The sequence below is a fragment of the Strix aluco genome, chromosome 1 (genome assembly GCF_031877795.1).
Source record: "Strix aluco isolate bStrAlu1 chromosome 1, bStrAlu1.hap1, whole genome shotgun sequence".
Lineage (NCBI taxonomy): Eukaryota > Metazoa > Chordata > Aves > Strigiformes > Strigidae > Strix > Strix aluco.
The window spans coordinates 36,182,366-36,208,880 of record NC_133931.1 but is presented as its reverse complement, the minus strand read 5'-3'; the positions used below and the strand labels follow the sequence as shown (position 1 = coordinate 36,208,880).

The 26,515-nt window shown below is 38.6% G+C and overlaps 1 protein-coding gene across 1 annotated transcript in view; it reads right to left on the bottom strand.

The window, feature by feature from the left end:
- Positions 1-23,652, bottom strand: part of EYA1 (EYA transcriptional coactivator and phosphatase 1) — a 97,677-nt gene extending 74,025 nt beyond the window's left edge. Inside the window, exons 1-3 of the mRNA XM_074847208.1 lie at positions 23,630-23,652; positions 11,819-11,868; positions 10,282-10,409 (exon numbers count right to left, since the gene is read on the bottom strand). Coding sequence (XP_074703309.1) covers positions 10,282-10,405 — 124 coding nt within the window. The 5' untranslated portion in view covers positions 10,406-10,409; positions 11,819-11,868; positions 23,630-23,652. The remainder of the gene's footprint in view (positions 1-10,281; positions 10,410-11,818; positions 11,869-23,629) is intronic.
- Positions 23,653-26,515: the final 2,863 nt, after the last annotated feature.

Here is a 26,515-nt window from a genome sequence, read left to right as displayed (position 1 = left end):
CTTATGAAATAAAATACCATTGTTTGGATCACTGCAAACTAGCAGTCCAAGGACTACGCTGAGCCACCTCACACTATAGAGACCTATAGCATCATTTGTTCTAGATAAAGATTTTTAGGATAATTTCTTTCTAAGTGGATGTAAATGCCTCTCTTGCCATTGGTTTAAATGCCTGCTTCTCATGCCTTTGCACCTCTCTGGATCTCAGATCCTTGTTCAAGATACTGTTTGGGAAAAACCTCATCAAAATGGAATTTCTGTTTCTATGACTCATGACCAATACTTCCAACAATGTTTATAACTGAATGCTGTTTACTAGACATACTACTTTTGAAGATACAGGATAACATATATGAAATACAAAGCAGTGCCTTCTTCATGGAAATGAATTCTAGTTGCTGACTGAGGTGCTCACAAATTTTTCATACGACTGTTCTTATGTCTCTTCTCTCAGCTGTTGTATTTCCTAAATATAAAAAAGCAGGATAAGAAAGGCTGCTCACATTATTCCTGATCCGGATACCCGTTTGTAGGGTGATAATAAATAAGCCCTATCATGCCATCTTTAGGAACAACCATGACCTTATTGGACCTTTGCGCCACAGCTAGTTGGGAATTTAATACAGATGGATAGGAACTGAAAAGCCCTCCATTCTGCAAGCATTTTAATCAAAATGCCAGAAAATGCATATTTCCTTCTATCTAAGCCTAAAGATATTTCAAGAGGATGAAAGCTTGCTATACAAAGAAATAAAGAGAAGAACAGCCACGATTTTACCCACTGGAAATATTTACCATGTGTATTCTCACTGCAAAGGAAGGTCTCTTATTTGCCCAAGGCAAAAAATGACCTACAATGGAGCATATTTTGCCCCAGAATCATGAGGAAAGATAGCTGTGAAGGGATTTCCTAAGGTTACAGGTCTGCCAGTGTGTCACTGTAGTACTCGATGTCTATCATGAGACACTTATGGAGCTGTCCAAGGAAGCAAGGCTTTGGACAGGCACAGATCTGGCCCTTCCGTGTGCTCCTTAAGAATGGTCTGGATTTCAGCTCTCCACATTTTCCATGACAATTAACATTTCTGCAACATGTCCTAAGCTTTCACAGGATGCCACTGGGCAACGAGTGGGATATTGCCACATCTACACAGAACACATTGCAAGCTTGCCAGTAACTGCCAACAGCATGCTCAGTTGGACAGAGACTGCAGAAAGTGAAACAGGAGAGTTCCCATTTCTGCTGCTCCTTTATCAAAACAGACCTTTACAGGGGTGCAGAATTATCAGACTTGCATTATAGAGACAGACTCTGATTTAGGAATTTGCAATGAAGTTTTAGTGCTGTCAAAATCACTCATGTAATAAAACAGATTACCAATAAGAAGTTCAAGAAGAAATCTAACATATTCCTAACATGCTGCAAAAATTCAACACTTATTTAGAATTACTGATAGAGATTTGGTTTATATACCAAGGAGCTTAAGAAACTATGTCAACAAAGAGATATTTTTCCTTCTTATTTTCCTTTTCTAGTCATTTATGAGATTCTAAAGACAAGATTTAAAAAGAAACTGTGTAAGAAAACAACACAGCAGAATAATAGAAAAATATGAGTAGCAGATAATAACACACATGCTAGCTCTGAGAAAAAAAAGCACAAAAATTCTGAGATAGCATAACTGCTGATCTAATGTTATATTGACTGTCAAGATATCTTTTCTCAAGACACTCAGAGATTGCAAGTGCAGTGTGCCCTGTTTTGTCAGCCATGTTGCAAAAGGTCGTTAAAAATTACTTACGTGGCAGCTTCTAAACTCCACCAAGAGAGAGAACTTCAGAACTGAACCCATAGTTACATGTGGTTCATTGACCAAGTAGCAACTTTCTGAGTTCACAGCTTGCCATGCAGTCACTGGTGTATATAGCAGTAAAGAGTGCTACGAGAAATGAGATGCTGGCTGTTTTAAATATGGATATAGAGACCTAATATTTGGCCATTCCTAACACAAAAGTCATATGAATACATCATAAAGATTGCACCTTCAAGCATGCAAAAAGTAAGGTTTTTAAATATCTTTTCAAAATTACTTTTATTATCTAAAATACATATAAGGCTTGCTCTACTGAACTGGTCTTTGTTAACAGCTATGCCACATACATTAAATCAGAATAGAAATATTGTAAACATGGTTGACTTACTAAATCAGTTTTAATTTTGCAGTTTTAAGGCTGAATTAATACTGTGTTACATTCTTTGTATTATAGGAATAAGTGGACAAAATGAAATCATTCCTGACAGCTCTCAGTGTTCATGGGGCACAAACAGTCTCAACAAAGTAAGCAGGGCTCTTAGTTTCTTTATAGACATACATATAAATACAATCTCTAGCCCTATTTTAGTTTGTCTCAAGGGGACATCTTCAAAGAATGTTAGCAGCTAAACACCAGGTAGATATCTTCATTAAATATTTTATGTATCCATTACTATTCATACACTGATTTGCTTGATACCATCCTCTTTCTCTCCCCACTAGAAGCCCAAAGCTTATCTGAAAGCTCAGAGATAATTGTCACTAAGAACAGGACGGAAATTGTACCTTGAATCTCTAGGCTGATGATATTTTCCATTATTTTATTCAAACTCTCCTCTGTACTGAAGAATCTTGCAATTATAAACAGGTTACAAGTTACTTATAAACAAGTTACTCAATTATACTAATTCCTATCCAGGACATTATTCTCTCTTTTTATCACAGATTATCAAATCATCAGCTCCTGACCATGAAGACCAATAAACTTACTTGCTCCTGCTTCTCAAAGCAGAGGACTCTTCCCGAATCTCATTGTCTGGAAATTACCAGAAGGTAATTACTACAAGGTAATTTCCAGCCTAAATTTATGTTCATTTTTCAAAGAAAGTCCCTGCTCAAAGCAGCACATTCTAGTTCAAGCCCAGACTGTTTCCTGCTCTCCCCTCCCCTGATGTGAGGAGGCTTCAAAACTCCTGCAGTATTTGGGCTGCGGCTAACACCTAGCTTTCACTGCATGCATGGTTCCCCCACGACCCTCATCTTCCTCTTACATTATTATGCATTACAACTGAAAGAGCTTTAATGTCATTGTACCTGCTCATCTAGCAGTAAAAACCTTAAATTTACAAAGAAATGGTGTCACCGCTACAGTGCAAAATCAGAAAGAAAATTCGAAACCATCTGGGTGGAGACAAGTTTTGTCAGTATTTGTAGCTGCTAATCAATAATTAACCTGGATATTAATCTGACACGTACAGTCATGGGTTAAAATAGTCTCATTCACTGCAGTAAGGAGATGAGAATATCTGAGTCAGACTAATGTTCTTACCCCTTCACACTCAACTGTCAATTTATACCAAATGATTGTATCTCTCCTATCCAAACGGAGGCAGCACATACCCAAGAAACAATCCTTTTAAGAGGTGTTATGGCCTATATCCTTTTTTTTTTTTTTGACTTCTTACTCAGTTGGGAATTCGACCATGACACCTCCCCTACATGTGTAACATTTTGCACAGCATCCATGTAAAATATCTATACTCTTTAACCAAAGCCAGACAGAATGACCGCACAACGTCACAGCCCCAGCCATTAATGGCAAAGGAGGTTGTCTTCAGCTACCTTCTGGGAACACGGAGGGCTTCAGGTGAACAGAGAGCATCATGGAAAAATCAAGCCCGCTCTGCCATTTAGGTGTACAAGACACCAGACATGAAGACAGAAGCAGAATGACAAAGCGCGTGGGACCTTTCACAAGTGGGAAATAATATCCTCTAGTTTTGGCCAGGGTCTGAACTCCAGGACTGTCAGACCCAAATTCACCTGGACAAAGAGGAATAGCACCAGCTTGCATTCCCCTCCACCCAGCAGCAGCAAACTCCCCAGCTTGTCTCATCAAACCAGGTGGCACAGGTACTTCACTCACCGACCAGGGGTCAGATGACACGGCTAATCCTGAAGTGTAACCAAGTTACACTTTTTTATCTATCTGTGATAACCAAAACCCCTCAGAAGATTACAAGATGAAAATGCTAGTGCTAAATCATCAAGTCACAAGTCTGTGAAACTGCTAAGGCTTTTCAAATATCACCCTATTGTCTACTAAGGTGTGATCTTAGACTAAGATGTTCTACTCCTGTTCCCTGGAGCTTCTGCTGGTGCACAATGACAGCAGGGGCTGGATTTCCTTCTCATCTGTATTACTGGCCAGGCGTATGATATTTCTATCTTACGCTGTGCAATCATGCTATTGCACATGTGCAGATTGTGCGTAACAGGCTGGTCCCACTGAAGAAATGCCGCACCTAGCAGTTGTGCTACAGTTACAGTTTTTGGGGAAGTAGTGAATATCTTCACAGGTTCTTGACATCCCGCAGCCTGTGCAAAGCCACTGTGACAGTGGGGCTCTGGGACCCTCAGACACACTCAGAGGGTGCTCTCACACCACCACACTCCATCCACAGTCTGAAGTGGCATGTGCTGCAAACATGTTTATGAGAAGGTTTCAAAAATAAATGATATTAAAATAATAGTGCTTCCAAGACGTTCCATTCTTTTTTCTTTTTTTTTTTTAAGTCATTTGTCATTTGGAGTATTTTCTTTCCCTCAAATGTCTGTGGCAACAGTATTGTTATTAACTTTTCACTTAAAGTCCCTTCTTTCAGGAAAATGTTATGGGGGAAAATAAAATGGTGAAGCTTTTACAAACAGATGCACATACATACAGAAAAGACAATAAATACATAAATATTTATTAGCCAGTCTCCTCCTCAAGACCTTGCAACAGGAGTTGCTGGACTGAGCCAACAGAGGAGTAGACAAGTTACTTCACTGGCCAAAAACTACGGAAGAGGAATAATAGAGCATTATGCTACATGTGCTCAGAACAGACGGAAGGACTCTTGGGGAAGCAGGAGAATAAAAGCACAGGTAAGACAAAGAGTCTGGAAGGAAGCCAATGTAATACAGCAAGAATAAAAAGGTAAAGAGCGGGGAAGAAAAGATAGTCCAAGTCAGCCCCTTGCCTTCGCATAAACAGGCAGTGATGTGTATCTGATTTTTATCCTCCAGAGTGGCAGCAGGTTGAAGACTATTATTAGCCCCTACAGACCCCCAGGTTGCTTTTGCCAGTCTGGGGCCTGGGACCACTGCCGTCTTTGCCTCTGGCCACACAACTGTCCTCTTGTGCTCTTCTGGGCTGAGTAAAAAAGTTAGTATCAGTAGTTCTTTATACTAACACCCTACTGAAATGCAAATATTAGATTTACCTGTACTGTGCTATTATTTCAGGATGTCTACATATGGAGGTATCTCTGCATCAATTACAAGTTTCATACCATCAACTTCTTCATCACAAACACAAGTCTAGAAATTTCAGCATACGTAATTGGCAGAAACTCCAGAAATGAGTGATTAAAAGGTACCAGAACCCAAGCATCTCCCAAAGGAGGATCATTTTGTCAGACTGCCATCACCTACACTGTACATTGCACCCCAAAGTACACAAAATTCTGAATAATTTATACAAAATTAAAAATCATTCACTGCCAGAGTACAGGCTTGACTGCAATACTTGAAAGACTATTTTGAGTGCTACAAAATATTGTTAGAATTACAATGAATGCTCAACATATCATTTACTTACATAAATCTACATCTTGTGCCCTAACAATGACCAGCTCACAGCCTCTCTATGGATTTCAACATCTTACTCCACCATTACTTCAGAAAATAGTGAAAACAACTTTTTCTCCATTCTATAATATTGCAACTCAACAGTAAACATACTACACAGCGCTGTCTTTTGAAACCTTGAAGATGGATTTATTTTCACCAGACTTAAAACAACCTTTCTAATGGCCACCCATCAGATAGTCACGTAGTGGGGAGCTCTGACTGCCTTTGTGTGGGATCTGATTCTCATGTTGCAGCAGGTACTTAAAGAGCAAAAACCTTTTTTTTTTCCAAAAGAATTTTGATGTCCAACTCCCTTTGAAGCCTCCCTTCCTATGTATCTTTGAAAATCTGATCTTCAATTTGTTACCCATTTTCTCTTCCCACTTGATATGAAAATGCCTTCTCTTCTTCCTTCTAAACACTCAAAAACAAGGGCAGAAGCAGCTCCATACTCCTCACATGAATGAAGGGTAGTTGCTTGGGAAACCACAGCTCCTTCTCCCAATCTTCATCTATTCTTTTCCATTTCTGTTGCATAAAACATCACTATGATGGGCCACAGGCTTCTGTTTCTCACTCCATGTCATCTGTCAGAACTGATTTACATTCTTTAGATAAAAGTAAAGATCACTGTAGGCAGAAACTGGATACAGTTGTCCACTATGGAAAACAGCTTTGCTACTCCTTTCAAATTTATTGATTACTCGCAGCCTTTCCCCTCTAAAGCATATCTACCAAAGTGGGCACTGTTGTTGAAATAGCCACTAGCTGTCTGATAAAACTTAATGAATGACAATTTTATTAGCTTCTGTTGTTATTGTTTCTTTAACTCCTTCAGTATCAACCCACAGCAATCCGCTGACAAAGGAAGATTAGAGATAAGGCACGACTATGAACATTTTGAACTCTACTTCAATTCTCTTTTTTTTTTTTTTGAACAGATTTTCTTAGGCAAGTCATTCAGGGCCAGATTTTTACTGGTGTCCAGTGTCTGCTGTTCCCTACAATGGAGTATATTCTGCGGAAAAACACTTAAAGAGATCATGGAAAACTCAAATACTGCAGTATTTATATCATCAACACCATCTTGGCATGCTAGGACTGATTTTTCTGAGTGTCTTTGGCCAGACATTTTAGTGTTACTCCTCTGTATTTGATGCTGGGAAATTTCTGACTGGTGAGGGTCTATAATTTCCTTGTTACTTCCCCATCACTAGTTTGAAGACCATGCTTCCTGGCCCAGAGAAGAGGAAGGAAAAAACCAAACATCAGCAGTTATTATTTCTTATTAGCTGTGTTGTTTGGTTTTTTTTTTTATCAAGATGTTAAGGAAATGCTACTTTTCCCCTCACCACACATACATCCAGAGCTATGAAGACTGTCTCATGATCTGCTACAAACTTAAAAGGATAATGTTTGTTCTACAGAAATCACTATGGTCTAAAAGTATCCCATAGAGGAATTGCTATCTGAGACAAGAAGTAGTAAATCTGACTTGTTTAAAAATGTTTAGGTAGAAGGAAATAAATAACAGTCATCCAAAACCCCCTGAATTTCTCCAGCTGCAGTCCTTGGCCAGCACTACCTGGTCAGTTTTGCACTACAGTAATTTTGCTCTACCAAAGTGAAATGAAGCACACAAAGAGTTGTTATATCAAAGCTGCATGCAGAGATTAAACTCAGACTCACTCACACAACTAAATCCCCCTTCAGTGCTTTGAAAACTTACCACTAAGTGTGAAGCTAAAAATATTAGCTAATAACAGTGAGCTATCTTCCAACCACATCCTCTTGTAGAACAACATCAATAAGAGACAAGTCTGAAAATGTGCCTTAGAGGAATTAATGAACATATTTGTTTGAAACAGGGCCATTTCACTTTGGGACAGGGGATTATTTTTTTTCTTTCCCCTCCTCCTCATCTAGTGAACATATCCTGCACTTCGGGGTATGGAAACTTGCCTAAATCACACCCATAGTCAAATCAAATTTAACATATCTTTACAAGATATTTATGACATGCAAATACCTGGAGGCCCTGTTTCTTGTTCACATGAAGGTCCCTTACACCAGAAAAGGAGGGCTCTTTCATGTTAGTGAGAATAAGTGCATAGTAGATTAGACACTGTTTTCATATATTATATTTAACATGTGAAGGTTCAGCAACCCACATCTCCATTCCACGTGCAACAAGCAAGCAAACCACACTGCAGCATTTTAAGAAAGGTGTTTGGCAAGCCCTTACAACTGCATCCTTACAATCTGCCACTTGTGTCTCAGCAGGATTCTGCTTCAAGAATCTCAGAAAAAATAATTTTACTTCACCCTTCATCAAAAAAAAAGAAACCCTTGCTTCATTCACTCCATTTTTTTTTCTTAAGCCTGTGTAGCAGCTCAAGAAACCCAAACCAAACATTTCCTCAAGATAAAACAGTTTAACAGCAAAAATTCCACTTTCAGGTTCTTAGGCATCTGCTTCGCTCACAAATTTTGTCTCTTGGCACACATCTAATTCAGAAATAAATGGTTTGGTTACATTTCTTTCAAAAACCTTTCCTTATTTGTCACTTAAGAGCAATCAGAGACAGGAATTTTCAATTTAGAAAGTTTAGACCAGAATCGCCAAGCACAAGCTATTTCTCGGGACGCTTTCTGGACAACATCTGAAAACACATGCTGAGCGCCCACGCCTGCTGCGCCCACCGCAGCCACCCAAACCTGCGGGGGTCTGTGTGCTAGGGCTTAGCAACCAGTCTGCAGTGCTGAGGAGGGTCATGTCACCTGAGGGAAAATTGCAAACAAAAGAAAACCATTTGGCTTTGTCTCAGAAGGTAAACATGTATTGTAAGTTATAGCTTTCTGGGTAGAATTCAGCACAAATTAATAAGCCTGAGCTTTAAAATTATGGTGTCAGATAAATAAGTTATGTACTTTCTTCAATAAACTTTGATACCTACCTAGAAGTTGGGATATTATTTCAAAAATTATTTGCTACCTGAGGTCAGTGCACAAACAGATACAATGTATAGCTCATTTTCAGAGAAAGTAATATTAAGCACCCCATTTTTCAGTGTACGTCTGCACACAACTACTTAGAACAAAAAGTCAAGCCAGATGGTGAGTGTCTTTCAGTGTTTCAAGGAACGCTCCCTTTTTTTGTGCTACTAAAGAACCTTCAAGTTACATGGAAGGTACAAGAGCTGGTGAAGTTTACAGCAAAGGCTTTTGTGAGCTAGAGGAATTTTAACTTGAAAGGGTTGAGCAATTTTATCCTGTAACTAACCGGTATATATCTGAAAATATGATATAAAAATATAATAATATACTTGGGTATTTAAAAGGAAGAAGACTCATCTGCGGACATGAAATATTTTTCTGCTTAAACTACATTAACACATTAAGGACTTTATTCCTTTAAAACTTACTCTTTTTTTTTTTGGTCAAATGGCTTAAAAATTTATTGCAGCAATACTTTTACAGCAATAGCGAAAAGTAAATTATACACAACTCTGGCACAAATGCCTGTTAATCTGATAACCCAAAAACCCTCCCCACTACAGAGGACTCCAATTAGAATGAATAACAGAGATGTTTGGGGAATTGAGGGGGGACGACATCTGTTTGATTGACATGTGCCTTTCCTGAAAGAATGCAATGTATGTCCATAATCCTAAACAGCCTGACAGCACTAATATGACCCAGTTCTTAGGAAAAAAAAGGCATATCTTTGCTACAAGAGTTGTTTAACTATACATTTATACTGAATAGTAATACTGAAGCTGCGTGACTCTCTTTTCTATAAATGCGTTAAAATCTCTGTTCACATAGCTAGCCAAATGTCATGTACGATCTTTCCTACTATTGCCACAGAAATGTTACAGGAAAGGGTAATTTTTGTTGCTTATTATATAAACCCTTCTGTGTTTCATTATATATATTATTATATGTATTATATATGTATTATATTACCGGCATAGCTGTTAGGTTGTTCTGCTGTTAGTATTCTACTGAGAACAAACATAACTTATCAACTGCCTGACTGCTTCTTGAAAAATAGGTATCAGTTTACCCCATTGAATTACTACACCTGTTTGAATTTTGGCCACTCCATCAGAGCAGCAAGCTAGCCTGAGGAAATTTCAACACTCTGTTTTATTAGCCTACTTGACAAAACTTTCATAGCCTTAGGAACTTGCAAAAAGTGAGAACATAAAAAAATACCAAAATAGTGAAAAAGACTGAAAGATTGCATTTTGTAGTACAACAATTGTAAACCTCCTTTTTTTCTCATCATTAAACTACCCTTTCGGGTTTTTTTTTTAAGTTCTGCACATAATCCCTGCTCAGTCCATTCAAACTCCATGAAAGGAACATAAACCTGGAATGAAAGCTATTGCTGAAACTTGATAATAGTAACTACTGATAAACATTGAACATCGGCTCTACACACCATATTACATAAACACGGAACACCTAAAACAGTAAAACATTTTCTTTATACTGACTACACAACAGCAATGTGACAAGGAGAAAAAACAAACTATGAAACACTAAAAAAATGGTGGCTCACCTTCTGTGCCATTGGGTGTCATGGAATTATTATTTATATGGGAGTTATCGAGTTTTGGACCACTGGGGGATTCACTACTACCACTTAGTCGGCTATGTGGACTGGCTAGATCCTGCATTTCCATAGACCTGAAAACAAGATGCAACTAGTTTTAGTGACATATTCAACATGGATTACAGAGGAATTACCTCTGAGACGCAGCCCGCTATTAATCAACATCCTGAAAACACAGTAAAAAATGAATAGCTTCTCCCAACTTGATCTTCTCCAGAGTTAAACTCACTTTGTAGTCCCACACATGACTGACTAGCTACCGTAATTATTTTTGCAGCTTCTAAGAGAATAAAAGTTAGATACAAAGTACTATACTTTAAACATTCATGTCACCTTCTATTTTTGAGATACATACAAAGACAGACTCACCAATATAGGAAGACATATATTCCTTTAACAACAAATTAACACTCTGCTTTTTCAAGATTTACCACTCAGTGGCAATATAGTGGCCTCCAAACCAAATAAAACACTTGAAGCAATTGTGGAACCCTATCATCTACTGACAGGGAATGAGATATTCCTGATGTATGTGTTTACTCTGGCAAACTACTTAATTGTTCCTCTGTTTCCGTTGAAACAAATGCAGCATTAAAACATTATTATGTCTGCTCACTTGTTTGCTTTGTGGATTACATAAAGCGTGCCCAATTGAAAAGGGATATGACCAACATACAGTGAATCCATACAGGCGTTAGTATGCCTTAGCACTCTGCTGTATCTCAGCAGCTGTCGCTTAGTCAAAATAAGAAGAGAGCATTTCCAATACAAAGAAAAAATTAAACGTTTATACAGCACATAGGCAGCTGAGTATTTCTGATTTGGGTTTTTAAGTCTTTATAGGCCAACAGTCATTGCCACTATGACATATCCCTTGGTTGATGTTGGGGAAGCTTATGATTGAAGTGCCCCATCCTTCCGTTTCTTTATACCTAAAACTTTTGATAATGTTATTTGATGTACTCAGTCTAAGTAATTGCTCCCAGTAGAAATTTCATAGATTACTGTGCCTCCAAGGCATTTGAACCAGTAATTTTTCAGTTTAAAAGAAGTGCTTAGGCTCTTTTAAAGACTATTAAAATTATATAAAAAATTCCTCCCACAGTAATGGTATAAATACCCTTAAGCCTAAGTGCCATTTCAGCTGTGAAGTTTTCACATTTTAACAGAGATTTAATCACAAGTTCTAAACACAAATCCTTCATTTTATATTTCATTACTTAAACCAATCTACACATAAAGAAGGATGATATCACAATGAGTTTGAAAAGTCAGTATCTAATATAGTCAAACAATTTGGTGAAAAAATGTACATGCTCATGGTTTATAGACTTGGCTGCATGCATGTAAAAGCGACGCTCTGGCACTTACTTATCTGCTTTAATGCAGAAAACAAGAATAAATATTTATTTATCACCTGAAGTTAAAAACCAAAAGAATAAAAGACTGGCAGAAAAATAGCGATTTTTAATCAAACCCTTACCTGCAGCTTGAGGAAACAGCAACATCTGAACTGGTTTGGGACTTCTGCACCTGTAAACCAGGGAAACAAACAGAAGCCTCTATTACTCCGCTTTATTGCAAGGCCTTAATTTAAAGAAAGGGTATCACCGCAGATGACAATTCTGTCCTTTAAACCCAAAATGAGAGGAGGAGGGTGCGGTGCCCGTGAAAGGCATATTGTCTTTAAATTGAAGGCTCAACTGTTGTTTCCCCGGCAGGTCTCTCTCCCTCCTCCCCGCGCCGGGGGACGGCGTCCAAGTGACGGGATAGTGATTCATCAGGGGCCCGTGACAGCTGCAGAGGGGCTCACTCCTCCCACGGCACGGCACGGCACGGCACGGCAGGGCACGGCACGGCACGGCACTGCTGCTGTGCACCCCCACGAAGGTAACCCCGCTGCGCCACCCCACCAAGGTCAGCGGGAGCTGCTCCAGCCCCAAGCCCCCAGCATCCTCCACCCCTCTCTCCTCTTGTTATTGTCGGCCGAGCTATCTCCTCCTCCCATCCCCTTAATTCTTGACAGCTTCTTGCCCTCATCACATTGGCTTTCCTCTTCCTCCACTCTTCACCATCCTTCATCCGCGCCTGGGCAACGGGGAACCCGCAAGTCAGCTCATCCCAAAGGCGAGGGGTGAAGCACGCCAGAAAGGCTGACACTATTTTGGGGAGGAGGGGGGCCAACAAGGGGCATGTCTACCTATGGTAAAGATCTTCAATATATGACCAACAGTATTACACAACCATCTCCAAAACAAGCCCATCTCCAACAGGGGCAAATTAAAATAAAACCCCCATACGTTATTGCACAAAGTCTTACTTGTAAAAATTCTGGTCACTAATGAGATTTCTGATAAAATGACTTAAAAGAACACTTCTGGCTAAATAAATAGGAGGAAACTGTAGCATTTAGCTCTGAGGTCACTCATCAAGAAAAGGAATCTGGTTGTGCTAGGAAACCAAGCAATAATTTTCCAGTTTGATAAAACAACTCTTTTTATAACTCAGGTGAGTAATAGATTTTCATATTCTATTAGACAAAACACCGTTGCTTTGCTAACAGAGTCTCCTCTGTAGCCAGTAATGATTGTCAGCAGGTGATAAAATTCAGGTGAAGATACGCTGCTAGACACTGTTAGCTTAAAAGCACACAAAAGCTTCTCCGGGCAAGGTATATGTCCTCTTAATGTCTGCACTGAGAATCCTTGAATGTGCGTTTCCATTCAACCTGAACTGACATCTCTTAAATGATCACAGAGCAAAGACAAGAGAGATGAGGCATTTTAAGTGCCATAAAAATCATCCAAGCAAATCCTACTCATGTGTCTGTAGGGGGTTTTTTTGTTATTTTTAATCACAGACAGAATTACTACTAGCAAGAGTAAACAACTGCTAAGGGCAGCCAGGCAATGCAGAACATTACAAATGATGTCAAGAAGCATGCAATAATGCATGCTGAAAAACATCAATCTTTTTATAACTGGGTACTTAAAGTACTGCATAACGTGCTTTTCAATACATCGTCACATGCCAAATCAAACTAGACGGGCAGATACATTCAAAACTGTGCATTTTGTTTTAAAGATTTTTTTTTATCAGTTCTTTATCCCAGAAACTGTAGCAGAGTGCCTTAGGATATGTTTCTGCTGTTACTTCTAAACACCTGGAAAAAATTATAGGTGAGAACTAAGTTTGCTTGCAGAGCTATCTTCACTCCCTCTTGCACAGGATCCTTTAAAACATGTATTTTATAATAGAAAAAACTTCCTTTTTCAAATAGATGCTTTAATTAACTGATATTTTCCAAAGTGCCCTACAGTATTATTCATACTTCACTAAACTCTAAAATACATTTAATCCTCACTATTTATTTTACCCAAATTAAAAAAATAATAACTTCTGTGCACTTACAAATATATCTATATATATATACACACACACGTGCACGTGTGTGTATGGTGAGAGAGATTTCATTTATGGATTCATGGGAGAGGGCAAAAAAAAAATAATACAGCTCATTCAAAGTGAATTAAATATATACCTTATATGTCCTCCAACACTCTATGATTTGTGAAAGTTCATATCCACAATCTTCATTTTCATTAGACATACTTTAGATATATTCCTTTGTGTCTCAAGGATTATTTAAACCATGTGTTGCACGTTACCATATTTAAAAATGACTCTTTAATCAAAATAACTTTAAAACAACTAATCCTCACTTAGGCTGGTCAGCTGAATCCACAGAGTGGTCCAGGAAAAATAAATCTACTCTCAAGAATGTGAATGCAGACAACAATTAGACACAGATGTGAGTGAAATTAGTTACAGTTTACAAAATGCTACACTTCACATGCTTTCAGTTTTTTATGTGTAGTACAAAATTACAACGTAGTAAGGAACCGCACTTATGATGACCAGTTCATAGAATAAAAACATTTCTGGGTGGCGTGTGCTTGCTCTCATACATTCTCCCATTTTGCCAAAAGATTTCTGGATAATTGAAGTTCTGCAACATAACTCACATATCAAACAAAAAGTGAAAAAAAAAAAAAAATTGCACGCCCTTACCCAGCCAGCCAAAGGGGCACATTAAAAAAAAAAAAAAAAAAATCAGAAAGAGAAAAAAGGAGCTGTCACTCACTCTTCATACTCTGTGCTCTGCTTAAACTAAAAATGCCTTATATGCTAAATGACATACACACTCTCCTTAATACCTCAAAAATATTACTGTGTATAATTTGATTGTTGTAAGTAAGGTTCATATCTTTCTCCTTAATACGGACTGCAGATCTGGGCACTACATAGTACATGGCAAGAAAAGGACAACAATAGCAAAGCTACTTAAAATTCATCCATTTAAGAATCTTAAATCAGTAACATCAAATTCTGATTAGTTAATGAGGTCTTTTAAGTTTGCCTTTTTTCTAATTAAATTTATAATTCTTCACAGATGTAGGTTTTGTTGATGTTCAATTTGTCTCTCTCATTTTGTTAAACCTCACATAGTACTCCACCAATCCATTGAATAGCCACATTAAATCTGTTAATACCATGCTCTTCAACCCCAGAAATTATTTCCAGAAGGCAAACTTGCTTTGAGAGATCATCAAACAAGACTTAAGGTACACATTTTATCACATTTTCCCTACCACAGAGCTCAGGATGCGGAGGAAAATTCATGACTTTTGCACTGTTTATTATACTTTGCTAAATTACAAATCAAAAGCATCTGACAGAAGATCATGTATGAAGCCAAAAAGTTAATAATGTTCTGTGAAAAGTAAACTGTAAATGGGAAGGGATTCTAAATTTCAGCAGCACAGAGCAAATAAAATGTAGGTACTTGTCTAAATTACAGGTTTTCCACAGTATTTTTGCTTGCTAGGAGCATTTTTTTTTAAATGGCTATAATTTAAAACATTGTTCCAGCTGAAAATAAATTTTCTAAGGGAAAATAAGAAGTTAACCCAGAAAACTATAGCCAGCACGTGCGCTTTTTCTTAAAACACACTTCTACTTTAAAGAAGCAAATTTCAAAGACAACATCAGTTTTCAAATCAGAGTGTTCCTCCTTAGGAAAAAAAAAAAATATCTGTCACTTTTAACAAGGGGTGGAGGCAGGGAGAGATGAGGACTTTTCCCCCAACAGCACTCTTTGCCTCCTTAAAAGCGCTACACTATCAGTAACTACAGACCTAATTGCTTCAACAGCCAAAACGTTACAAAACTAAAATGTAAATTGGCTACAAAAAGGCACCTTGCTGGCAACACACGAAACTTGGTAATACTTTCACTCTTCCAATAATCATATTGCATTACTGGGCTCTAAGTGAAGAGGTAGGGCTTCTTCACTAGATACATCAAAGACAAATTGCACTTATTAAATCAGAAGCGGGTAATTACAGTTATTTCATTTTTAATTACTAGTTTAAATTCTAAGAGTGCTATCCTGCGTGCTCACTTCATAAGCTTATGAATGAAATGTTCTGAAACCCTGACACTTTCTTCCCTTTAAGAAAAAAGTACTACAATGTGACAATGCTCCTATTATGACCAGCCATTTAAGAATGTCTTTCTGCTTTTCCAAGATTTTTTTGGCTCCCAAGAAATATTTCATACTTATTGCAATTCAAACAGAATGATTACTCATTCTTTTTTTCTCTGCTCTCCAAAGGCAAAGCGTGACTCAAGCCGTCTGTCACTGCGCAGAACTGCTGAGAGGGGATGGCTGCTCATTTCCAGACCCTACCAGGCCTTGGGAAAACTCCGACAGCAGTGAGGTGCTGGGATAAATACTGCCCGTCACACGTTTGTGAGCAACACGCTGTGTGCATACATGCTTATATACATAAAAGTATATAATGTGTATACACACATATATATGTTTACAGATACATATACATGTTATTAATTTATTTTACACACCAAACCAGCAGTCTGTGTTCTGGCAGATGCTTTGCGAACCATCACAGTATGGGATGGAAAAGAAAAGATTCTTTATACATGGTATCTGACACTAAAAACTTCCAATGATACACTACACAACATTTCCACTTCTGATCCCAAATTCCTCTCTGTGATCATTTTTGAATTTAAACAAACTACACATGAAATATACTACCCTCCTTTTCTTTCCTGAAAGCTTTTATCTCTTCTGCTTGCCTCGTTTTTAAATGTTTACTTACACAAAGAAACCCCACCAAAACCCAACCACCTTCTAAAAAACACCTTTAAATGCACTAACACCTTTATTTTTCCAGAATAAACCTTTCACTGCAAAGGGCAGTTGGTGTTGGTGTTTGTCAGAAACACCGAGAGAAATACCTATTTGGGAATGTTTTGTGGTTCTCGGTTGCTCAAAAGCAAGATGTAAATTTAATGAGTCTTCAGAAGGTCTTTAACTTCCTCGTTCTAAGATCATCGTTCTAAATAAGCCACCTAAAATGTCAATAAACGTCAAATATTTCAGTTGTGTAGATGTTTATTCTGTCATCTTGAAAAGTTCTCCTGTGGGGACCTGTGTGTTTTCCTTGGTGTTTGGAAAATTTAAACACATTAAGCAAAAGGATTTCCTGCTTCAGAAAGCGCTGTCAAAATCTCTGTCAGGCATTCTTCCTCCCAATTTTTTATCGTTTTTCTCACGCTCTCATGTCTCTTTCAGAAAGGTCTACGGGTGTCCCATACTGCGTGCTTATATTCCCCCCCCCCCCCCCCCCCCCCCAACATCTCCCATCACGTTATTGCTATCTGCCGAAGCGGCAGCGCTCTAGGAAATCAAACAGGAGAATCCCCAAACCTGGCTGATCACAATAAACAGAACCGCCTAACATTTGCTTTGTGGGAAGCCTGCAAAGCCCAGCCTGAAACACGGCCAAAATTAACTGCTGCACCTAGCGATTTATAATCGAGCGCTGCTCTTCTCCGGGACGGCGGAAAGTGCCCCCGCGGCTCCGCGCCCGCTTAATCCCCGCCGCTGCCGAGCTGCGGGCTGCTCTGCAGCCAGGCTGTTGCAATCGCCCTCTGGTTTTCTGGTCTTTTCCTCCCCCTCTGGCTGCTCCCGCTGCCCCGCGCTGCCCGACTCGCCGCCGCCGCTGTCAGCGCCCGCTCCGCCCGCCTGGTACTCACGGTGCCGGGGCGCGCCGTCTCCGCGGCGCGCAACCTCCGCGGTGGCGGGCTCAGAGCGCGGCGGCGGCGGCGCCTCCCATGGCGCGGCGGGGCAGGCGCGCCCCGGGGCGGCGGGGCCGGGGCCGGAGCGGGGCGGCGGCGGGCAGACAAAGCCGCGGCGGAGGGAGGCTGCCTCCAGCCCCGCCGCCTCTTTGCTCAGCCGTGTGGGTCTGCCCAGGCAGTGCCTGGGGGCACACTGCCGCTCCCGCGCCCTCTCTCCTCCTCACTCCCCTTTTTCTTCTTTTTTTTTTTTTTTTTGGGTTCCCCCCCCCCTTTTTTTTTTCTCTTTGGGTTTTGTTTTTGTAATGCAAACCGCAGCTACTCTCTTGTCCCAACCTTATTGGTTTAAAAGCAACAACTGCAATGAGGCTTGCGCGGTCTGAAGTCAACCTTCCTGCTTGGGCGAGACGCAGCCGGGGCTGCCGCGCTCCGCCGGCGCTCCGCCGGCGCGGGAGCTGCGCGGCCCTGGCTGCCGGCCGCCCGGCCGCCCCCAGCCCGCACGCCAGAGTCCCTTTTTTTGCACCTTCTTCAGCCTCACCCCAGAAAAACTAATGAATCCCTCGGGTCCCTCCTCATTTAAAAAGTTTAATTGTGTATAGATGAGTCCCCTCTAGTAAGCTGGGTTTAAACAAAAGCCGTACTAATAGAATAACTGGAATTAAACCAACATTATATCAATGAGAGAAGCTAAATAAAGATACTCACAGAGGCTTTTAAGCATACAACCAGCATGCACGTCCGGACATGCCGTTTTGATTGGATATGTAACAGATTTGTTCTCAAATATCTGAGATTCTTGCAACCTTGTAAAGAAAGGGTCTGCTAAAACTATTTCAGCCAGCCTTCTCCAATTTAGAGTTATTTACTAAATAAAGTATCCGAAACTTTTAAAATGGTTTAAACCATGCAGATATGTGAAATATCTGTACCCCTAAAAACAACTGCAAATACAGCCAAAATTGTATTTTAAATTATTACTATTCACCTACCAAAGTTTTAAAATTCAAAACTGTGTAAAGGCCCTTTCCATAGACCTTACAGATACTTCCAAAGAAGAGAGAGACAGTTGCATAGAGTTAAATTTGTGCATTAAGTAATAGTAACTCTTTAAAGCTTAGCTTTTACCAATCAATAAGTAATTAAGTAATTTCATTAGTAAGCCATTAAACTGAAATAGGTTTATGATATGTTTCTATTACAGCACTTTTAGTTGCTCATAATTCAAAAAAACTCTCTTAAAAATATATACATTATGTTAAAAAACATTATAACGTACACAATAACTAAATTTGACCAGGGAGCATTTCCACTTTGTAGACAGTATCTTTCAATTCATGTAACACTTATTTTTCTACACTTTTTCAGTACACGTATCCAAATATGATGAGGAAAACAACGTAATGATTTGCAGTACCAAAAAAAAGAAGTCTTAATACTATGCCAGGTCTACAGTACTAAATAAAAAAATAACTTTATACTGTATAAATAGATCAAAACAGAACTTTTTTTTCTTTACAAAAATCTGTGGTTATTCACTGCTAATATATCCTTACCTTCAATTAACTAATCTGTGAATGAAAGCAATACTTCTAGAGGAGAAATGTCTTCTGGCTACTACATCCCAGTAAGCGAGACATTATTTTGTAGCAAGTACATTGGGAATACTTCAGGAAAGCAGATCGGTTTGCAAAGCTACAAGTCAACTTCGAGCTGAAAAGGCACCTAGGATTTCATTTTGTTTAGCGGAGAAAAGGGATCTCGGGACAGTCACACACCATATATGGGAACCCAGGTCAAAATAAGCAGCTTTCGATTGGGCCCGTCTGCAGAGCCAGCACAAACACAATCCCTTTACTTTATAGTCACAACCAGATCTTGCCCCAAGAAAACTATTTGTGATGTTCTATATTAAACTGTGAAAGAAATACAAATTACTTATTATGGAGGCATGCAGTTTTGTCAGGTAAAATTCACTGAAATCCTGAAATACAAGGCTGTGCAATCATTCTGAACTATGTGCTTTTTGGAACAGCCATGATCCTCTGGAAAATGCTTACCACTGAAGTCTTTACCAGTGTTAATAAGATCATTTTTAAAAAACCCTACACAATCCTATATAGAGTTAAAGACACATTCTTGCTTCACTAGGAGCTCCATCTATTACATCAAATCAGGCACATACTTTCAGGAAGCAGAAACTCTTTTTTTTTCTGGAAAAAAACTCAAAAAATGTCATATTGTTGTTGTGAGGTACCATCTGACACTGGAAAATGTAACTCAAAACCCTCTCTCAAAAATAGCAATACTTAAATGATGCTATGGAAATAAAAAAAATTATTAAAAAAACCCCGACTGTGACTTTCAGTGATACATGTGAATTTTTACATAAATCTATTTCATTCCATGTTAAAAAAAACAAATAGCACAAATATATGAATAAATTTTACTGTTTTAAATGTAAACCTTACTGAAACAGGTTTACTGTTGGTTAGATTTTGTGGTCCCTATGGGAGTTTTGTCTAAGTAATAACTTTAGGAGTGTGCCCAGCCTCTGCATTTAATTAAAGTGTGAGACAGATCCCCACACACACATACAGAGCCTGATGATGTGATGATAAACATGGGATAAATTACACAGAGGCTAAGATGATCAGAAAAAGTGTGTTGATGATGCACTGCAAGAAAAGAATTGGCTTTGAATATTTAATCTCTTCTGTAGTATGGCATGTAGGCAGTATGGGAACTGAAGCCATATAAATGATCTAGATGGGGGATATAAGATAAAGCAGGGTCCTCTGTGTTTATACAGCCATTAAACAGTGACTTAAAGTTCTTTATCTGATGTCTGAAGATTGGACTTCAGATTAGTGTGTATCATTACCCCATGGTATGGTCTAACCTATGAACTTACCCTACAGCTGATACCATGGACCAGATCCTCATTTGGTTTGAGTGCAGTTTTTTTATTTCAATAACTAATCTAATTATGCCAGCTGAGCACCACACCTATTTGAAACAGCTTTGTTTACTTGGCTTTTTGGTTTTGTTCTTCCAACTGCATACCAAATCAGTGCAGGCTGCGTTGTTGATCACTGGCACCCAACATCAATTTTAAACCACAATTGCACTAACACTGGGTTTGGAACAGAGATTTCAGTGGGATTTGTATATGTTTACATCATGCCTGAATTTGCCCTGATTCTGCATTCCTGCTGATGCAGCTGGCATCTCAAGAGTTGTAAGAAGCAAAGGACCAGGCCTATTACATAATATCAAATGCACTACAAGCTATTGGGTATATTTTTACAACTATTGCTCATGCAATATGGTTTTAACTCCGTATGCAGTGTCACACACTTGTTTTAGCACAAGTAAAGCTGGTCCATCCTGAACACAGTATTTACTGGGGCTTAGGTTCCACAATGACAGATGCGCTGATAACTAAGAAAAATCAGATATAAGATGGATATGGAACAGTGGGACATTTGCATGTTTGTCTCTATGTAGGAAGAGGTACTGAAATATTTAACATTAGAATTAGGCCCAGGAAGACCACTAAAGCAAAAGATGCATCCCACCGCTCCCGAAAGCCGCTGCCTGGCTCTTCCCATAACAACTGCAATGCAACGTCAGAACCCTCTGAAGCAGGCAATATTCCTCCTATGTCTCCATACAAGTTTTATCTTACACATAGCAGCTGTTGCCTAGAGACGTCCCTGGCTGGAGCAGAAGTTTGCAGCATTTGACAGGAGCCCTTATTGTCTCATGCTACTCACGTGAGCAAAAGTAGAAAGACCTTGTTAAATACAAACAAAAAAAGTGACAGCAGTCAACTATTTTAACTGTTCTGTCCAAAAACTATCATTGTGATCGAGAAAGAAAATTTCATTATATTCTTTCAAGATAAGCTGGATAAAATTAATAATGAATTAAGGTCTATGTGCAACATGTTTTAAGAAAAGGTGTGTGCTGCTAACCGTCGTCCTTGGCCAAAATGTGTATGAACTACTGGCCCCAATGACATCTTTGCTAGTTTGCATGCAATTGTACTTGCTTTTAATTAGCAACTTCAGTATGAAGTACAGGAACATTTTGTATAATTTAAAACAGGAAATAGTGGTCTTTATTAAGTAGATACTGTTTTTGCTTTTTGAATGAATGTGTGACTTTATATGGTTCTGAAATAGTTCTTGACAACTATGATATAAACAAATGAAGAGATTTTCCACAGGAGAAGCGGCCAAAGGGTAATTTCGTTGCAAATACCTTAGTGTTTCTCAATTTTTCACTTTCCAAAATCAAGATATACATGTTTTCTCAATAGATTCTTTGCATCTTAAAAGCATTATGTAACAGGGGAAAAAAATATACAGCATATATCTGTATTTATAGACACAGTGTAAATTATAAATCTGCTTAGTACTCTAACTGCAAAACAAGGAAGTAATTTGGCAGGGTGAAAGGAAGAGTTCCTACATGAAGGTAAGTTTTAAATATATCTAATACTGTCATCTCTCTTTCAGTATTTTGTAACACCCAACTGAAAACTTCCTACATCACTTTTCTCTTCTAGAAATCTCATGAAGATAATTATGATCATCACACAAAAATACTGATACTGATTGGTTTCCAGATAATCTGAAGTAGATGCTCTACCCAAAAGTGATGGCATCACTTTTCCCTAAAGACTGAGACACCAGGTCTGTGACACGCTGAGGGCAGGGCTCTGATATCCTCTCCTGATTTAAGAGTAATGTTGTAGCTTTTATAACTACAGCAGCCTTCATTTAAGCATTGCCTTATCTATTAAATTGAACTACTGAAAATTACTTTCCATTTTCTAATGAAGTTCAATAGTTCTACAGGGGGATTTTTAATACTATCTATGGTACATAAGAATCAGTGAGAATGTCACCATTTTTGGCACAAAAACCTCAGCTCAAAAGATACGTAAACATGTTAGTAACTGTTTATAAAAGTAGCCCTTCTGAAGGCAACATAATGAGCAAAGTGATTTGGAGAATTAGCTGTTTGCAAGATAGGGGGCAAAATGAAAGGAGTAAATTGCAACCTGTGAGTATCCTTGAGAAAGCTAATTTTTCTAATTTACATTCAAGCTTTTACTCCAGCTCAGCATGGAAATGTAACTGCCTAAAAATCGAAAATAATCATCCTTCTCTGTGATGTGTGAATAATAATTTGCTTACAAAAATGAACAAGTCAAATCAAATGCACCAGTGATGATGAGGAGCTGCTTGCTAGCACTCTAACAGGCAATAAAAGCTATACTCGGTAGTTCCTCAAAAGACTAAGCTGCACGAAGAACGCAGTACAAATGAGAGATTACCAGTGAGCTGACAAAATAATCAAGTCCCGTTGTTCCATGAAGACTACAAAACACATTTCACACACATGCCATTTTTCCGTAGTTCATCCTCCCACAACTATTTAAGCCTTCCTCATCTTTCAGTTAGTGCTACTAGAAAAAAGTTAGAATTTACAAACCATTGCAAATTTTTTTCACAGCAATAACTTATGTTTTTGCCAGTGATATAAGTACAGCGCACTGTATAACATGAGTCATCTCAGTAATGCTAGACTGTCTTTTCTCCAACTATTTTCCATTATCATGAACAAAACCAGTTTTGTCAGCACCTCTTATAAGGTGAAAAGGGAGATGGAAAGTTCCTGTTTGTTTTTGAGCTCTGAATTAAAGTTGTACTCAGAATTCTTAATTCTGCAAGAAAAATATGTTTGTTCACTAACCACAGAAACAATAGGTTTATTTGTTGCAAATTCCACTTTGTTATTATTTCCTAAATGCGTTCCGTATTTTTTTCCTGAAGCATTATTCATGTCACTGTTCAACAGTAGATGGAGCAGTGGATCATTACTGTATTTTAGTTATTTGTGTCAATTATTGCATAATTTTTCAGCTGCTGACATATAAGACTGGACAAGCAAATAAAAAAAAAGATATAGAGAAAATAATTGTTAATTAAAGCATTTAGAATTATGAAGAAAATGGAAAGAACAGCAATCCAAGCCCACTTTGACAAATTATTAAGACAATCCTGCATTTATGACTAATACAAGTGATTCATAAACACACATTCAAATCACAAACCTTGCAGCAGTTGAATACAGTAAATATGTACGTCCTTAACCTTGAAATATTCAGTCACACATATTTTTCTTACGACGGTCAGGAAAGGTGAAGTATCTTCTAAAAGTGAAGTTCATAAATATTCCACATTTTGGGCCTTGTAATGAAAAGGAAAAAGTGGAAGTCTAAGTTAAAATAATCATTACAAGGGTAATTTATTTTACACTTGCATCAATTGCTTTTCCTGTAAACTGTTTTTAAGAAATTTACTGCAGTAAATTCTTTTGAACCTTACAGTAATTATACCATGACCCTCATTTGTTCAGCAGGGGTTAGATTCTCACCTAACTGTAACCATCTAAAATGAAGCATTTAGTTTAAGATGATCATGCCAACCCTCATCTTCAGTGGAGAGAGAGACAGACACTTCCAGTCAATGTGTCTAGGAGAGGACTCAATTTTGAGGTTTCCCCTCCCCACAGACACAGATGATGGTCTTAAGCTAGCTCTCAGGTTTTGATAACTACAGCTCCCCCAAGAATCCAGACTTCATTGAACCCAACAGTGTAATTTCCCTTAAAATCAATTGGGTCTCAATAGTAATTGTATTCACAGAAATTTCAATTGCCGCATGCTCTATTTTGAAACTTCGTATAATTACTCAGAGTCAGGCTGCCAATATTTGTTGTTACAAATCAAGGCCAGAGGAAAACTTCTCAGATGGCTTCAAAGTCCCAATTCTCATCTCCAAGCCCAGCTCCCTCCCCCGCTTCCTTCCAGCAGCATTAACTTTTTCTCTGCAATCTCACAAATCGGAAAAAGAGTAACCTCTAAAGCTGTTTTAGACTGAAGGTCAGAATTCAAAGGATTGGTAACTTTATCCACAGAGCCTTGCAATCACATTGCTATTGGAAACACACCCAGAAGCACCAGCACTTGAGATGTTTTTATTAAGCAATGTCAATAGGTACAAAATTTGAAGGTTGGCTTTTTTTCTTTTCCATACTGTAAGGTTTATCAAAGACTTATATTTGCAAGAGATCGAATTGCTTTCTGCCACCGAATTTTAGTTTAATGTTCTCTGAGGTAAGGAAACTGGGCTCTGTGTTACATGGTAATGAAAACAGCAGCTTTGGTTTGTTTATCTAAATACTTAAAGAGAGGCACCTCTTGCAGCCAAAATGTAAACAAAGCTTAAACTCTTTTCACTGCCTTAGATACTTCCAGGCTACCAATATGGATTTTTTTTAATTAAGTGCATTATACAGATTTTCTACACATATTTCCTGCTTGACACTCTACCTTTCCAAAGAAATATTTAATTCCTAAACCAATTATTCACAATTACACTTATATTTTCAGCCCATGAACATAGGATGACAGCTTCCTTTCAAACCTAGGCTCAAGGGAAAAAAATCACAGAGGGCAGTCAGTACTTTTGTCCCTGCAAACCTGTCATTAATTTAGAGGGAAATAGGTTAAAATAAGGATTTCAAGAGGGTTTCACAAGAATTAAGAACAAGCAAAAATTTGATTTCAATATCTAAAAAACTAAATCATGTACCTTTCCCCTCTGTCTTGTACCATATTTTCATGCACAAAAGACTGAGGCATTCACATCCAGCCGAGTGATTCATCCAATGTAGTTCTCAAAATGTGTCTTTAAGAATGCCTTGCCTTTTCTAATACAGGAATCTCTATACACAACAACCTCCATTAAATAATGTTGCTAAACTAGACACAGACAAATTAAAACACCTTGCACTGGATGTCAATTTATGTGCTGAAAGACATAGCCTGGCTACTGCACACCAAGCAGAGGCACCATGCTGCTCACGCAGTGATACCAGAAGAACACAATAACATAAGGAGAAGAGGACACAAAGATACACACAACAGAACACAATTGTATGAAGAACTCATAACAAAGGTGGACGAGCCAAGATAAACAATTATAATTTAACTCTTATAATTTGATTTTTAAAAAATCATAATTTGGCAGCTATCAGTGTAAGGAATGTGTTGAATGCAACTCAAAAAGCCTTACTTATATTCAGTGCATGTGGTGTCACTTTCCTTGTATTCATACAGGGTACATTTGTGTATCTAGGCTGATGTTTAATACCTCTTCTGGAAAGCAGCAAATCGTAAATTAGAGATACCTAGGAAAATTTAGTAGATTTAGCAGCCTAAAAATGCACTAGCTTGAAACATACCCCACCAATGTACTCCACTGCAGATGATATTGAAACAAAGTCAAAATTATACTGCTGGAGACTGAATGCTTCAAGTGGTGTCTTATGGTGCCTGGGACACAAACAAGTGCTCCATTGCCCTGGCTGAGGATACCAGAGGTGCTGCTGCCTGCTCCACCAAGCCCCAAAGGGCTGTGGCTATGCAAGAAAGCATCCTCGGCCCCTGCAGCCACTGATGAATTGCTTCCCCACCCCTCACTGCAAATGAAAAGAAGCATCCAGAAAGAAGGCTTCCCCTCCCAAACCTTAATCCATATCTAGAAAGGGGTTTGAATTCAGAAAGAGTCTCAGGAACTGTGTGGTGTCTACAGTTGGGAAGGGGCAAATCCAAGGGATGGAAAGTGGCTGCCCCCCAACTGAGTACAGCTTGGGCATCATAAGGCTTTTGTTCCTCTGTGAGACCCAAAAAAGCCTCCACAGACCAGAAATGATAACCCTACAATGCATTTCTCTTCCCTCCTGTCTCTCCCCTCTCATAAAATCCTCACTATTTTTAGTTCTAATACTTTTTTTGTAAAATAAGAAAACACTATTAATATTTTCACCTCCAAAATACCATAAAATATTGTGTATGCATCTAAAGCTTGACTTGAAATAGGATCAACTTTATGTTGAGTTTCTTTTTATGGAATTGGTCTCAGACATATGTGGT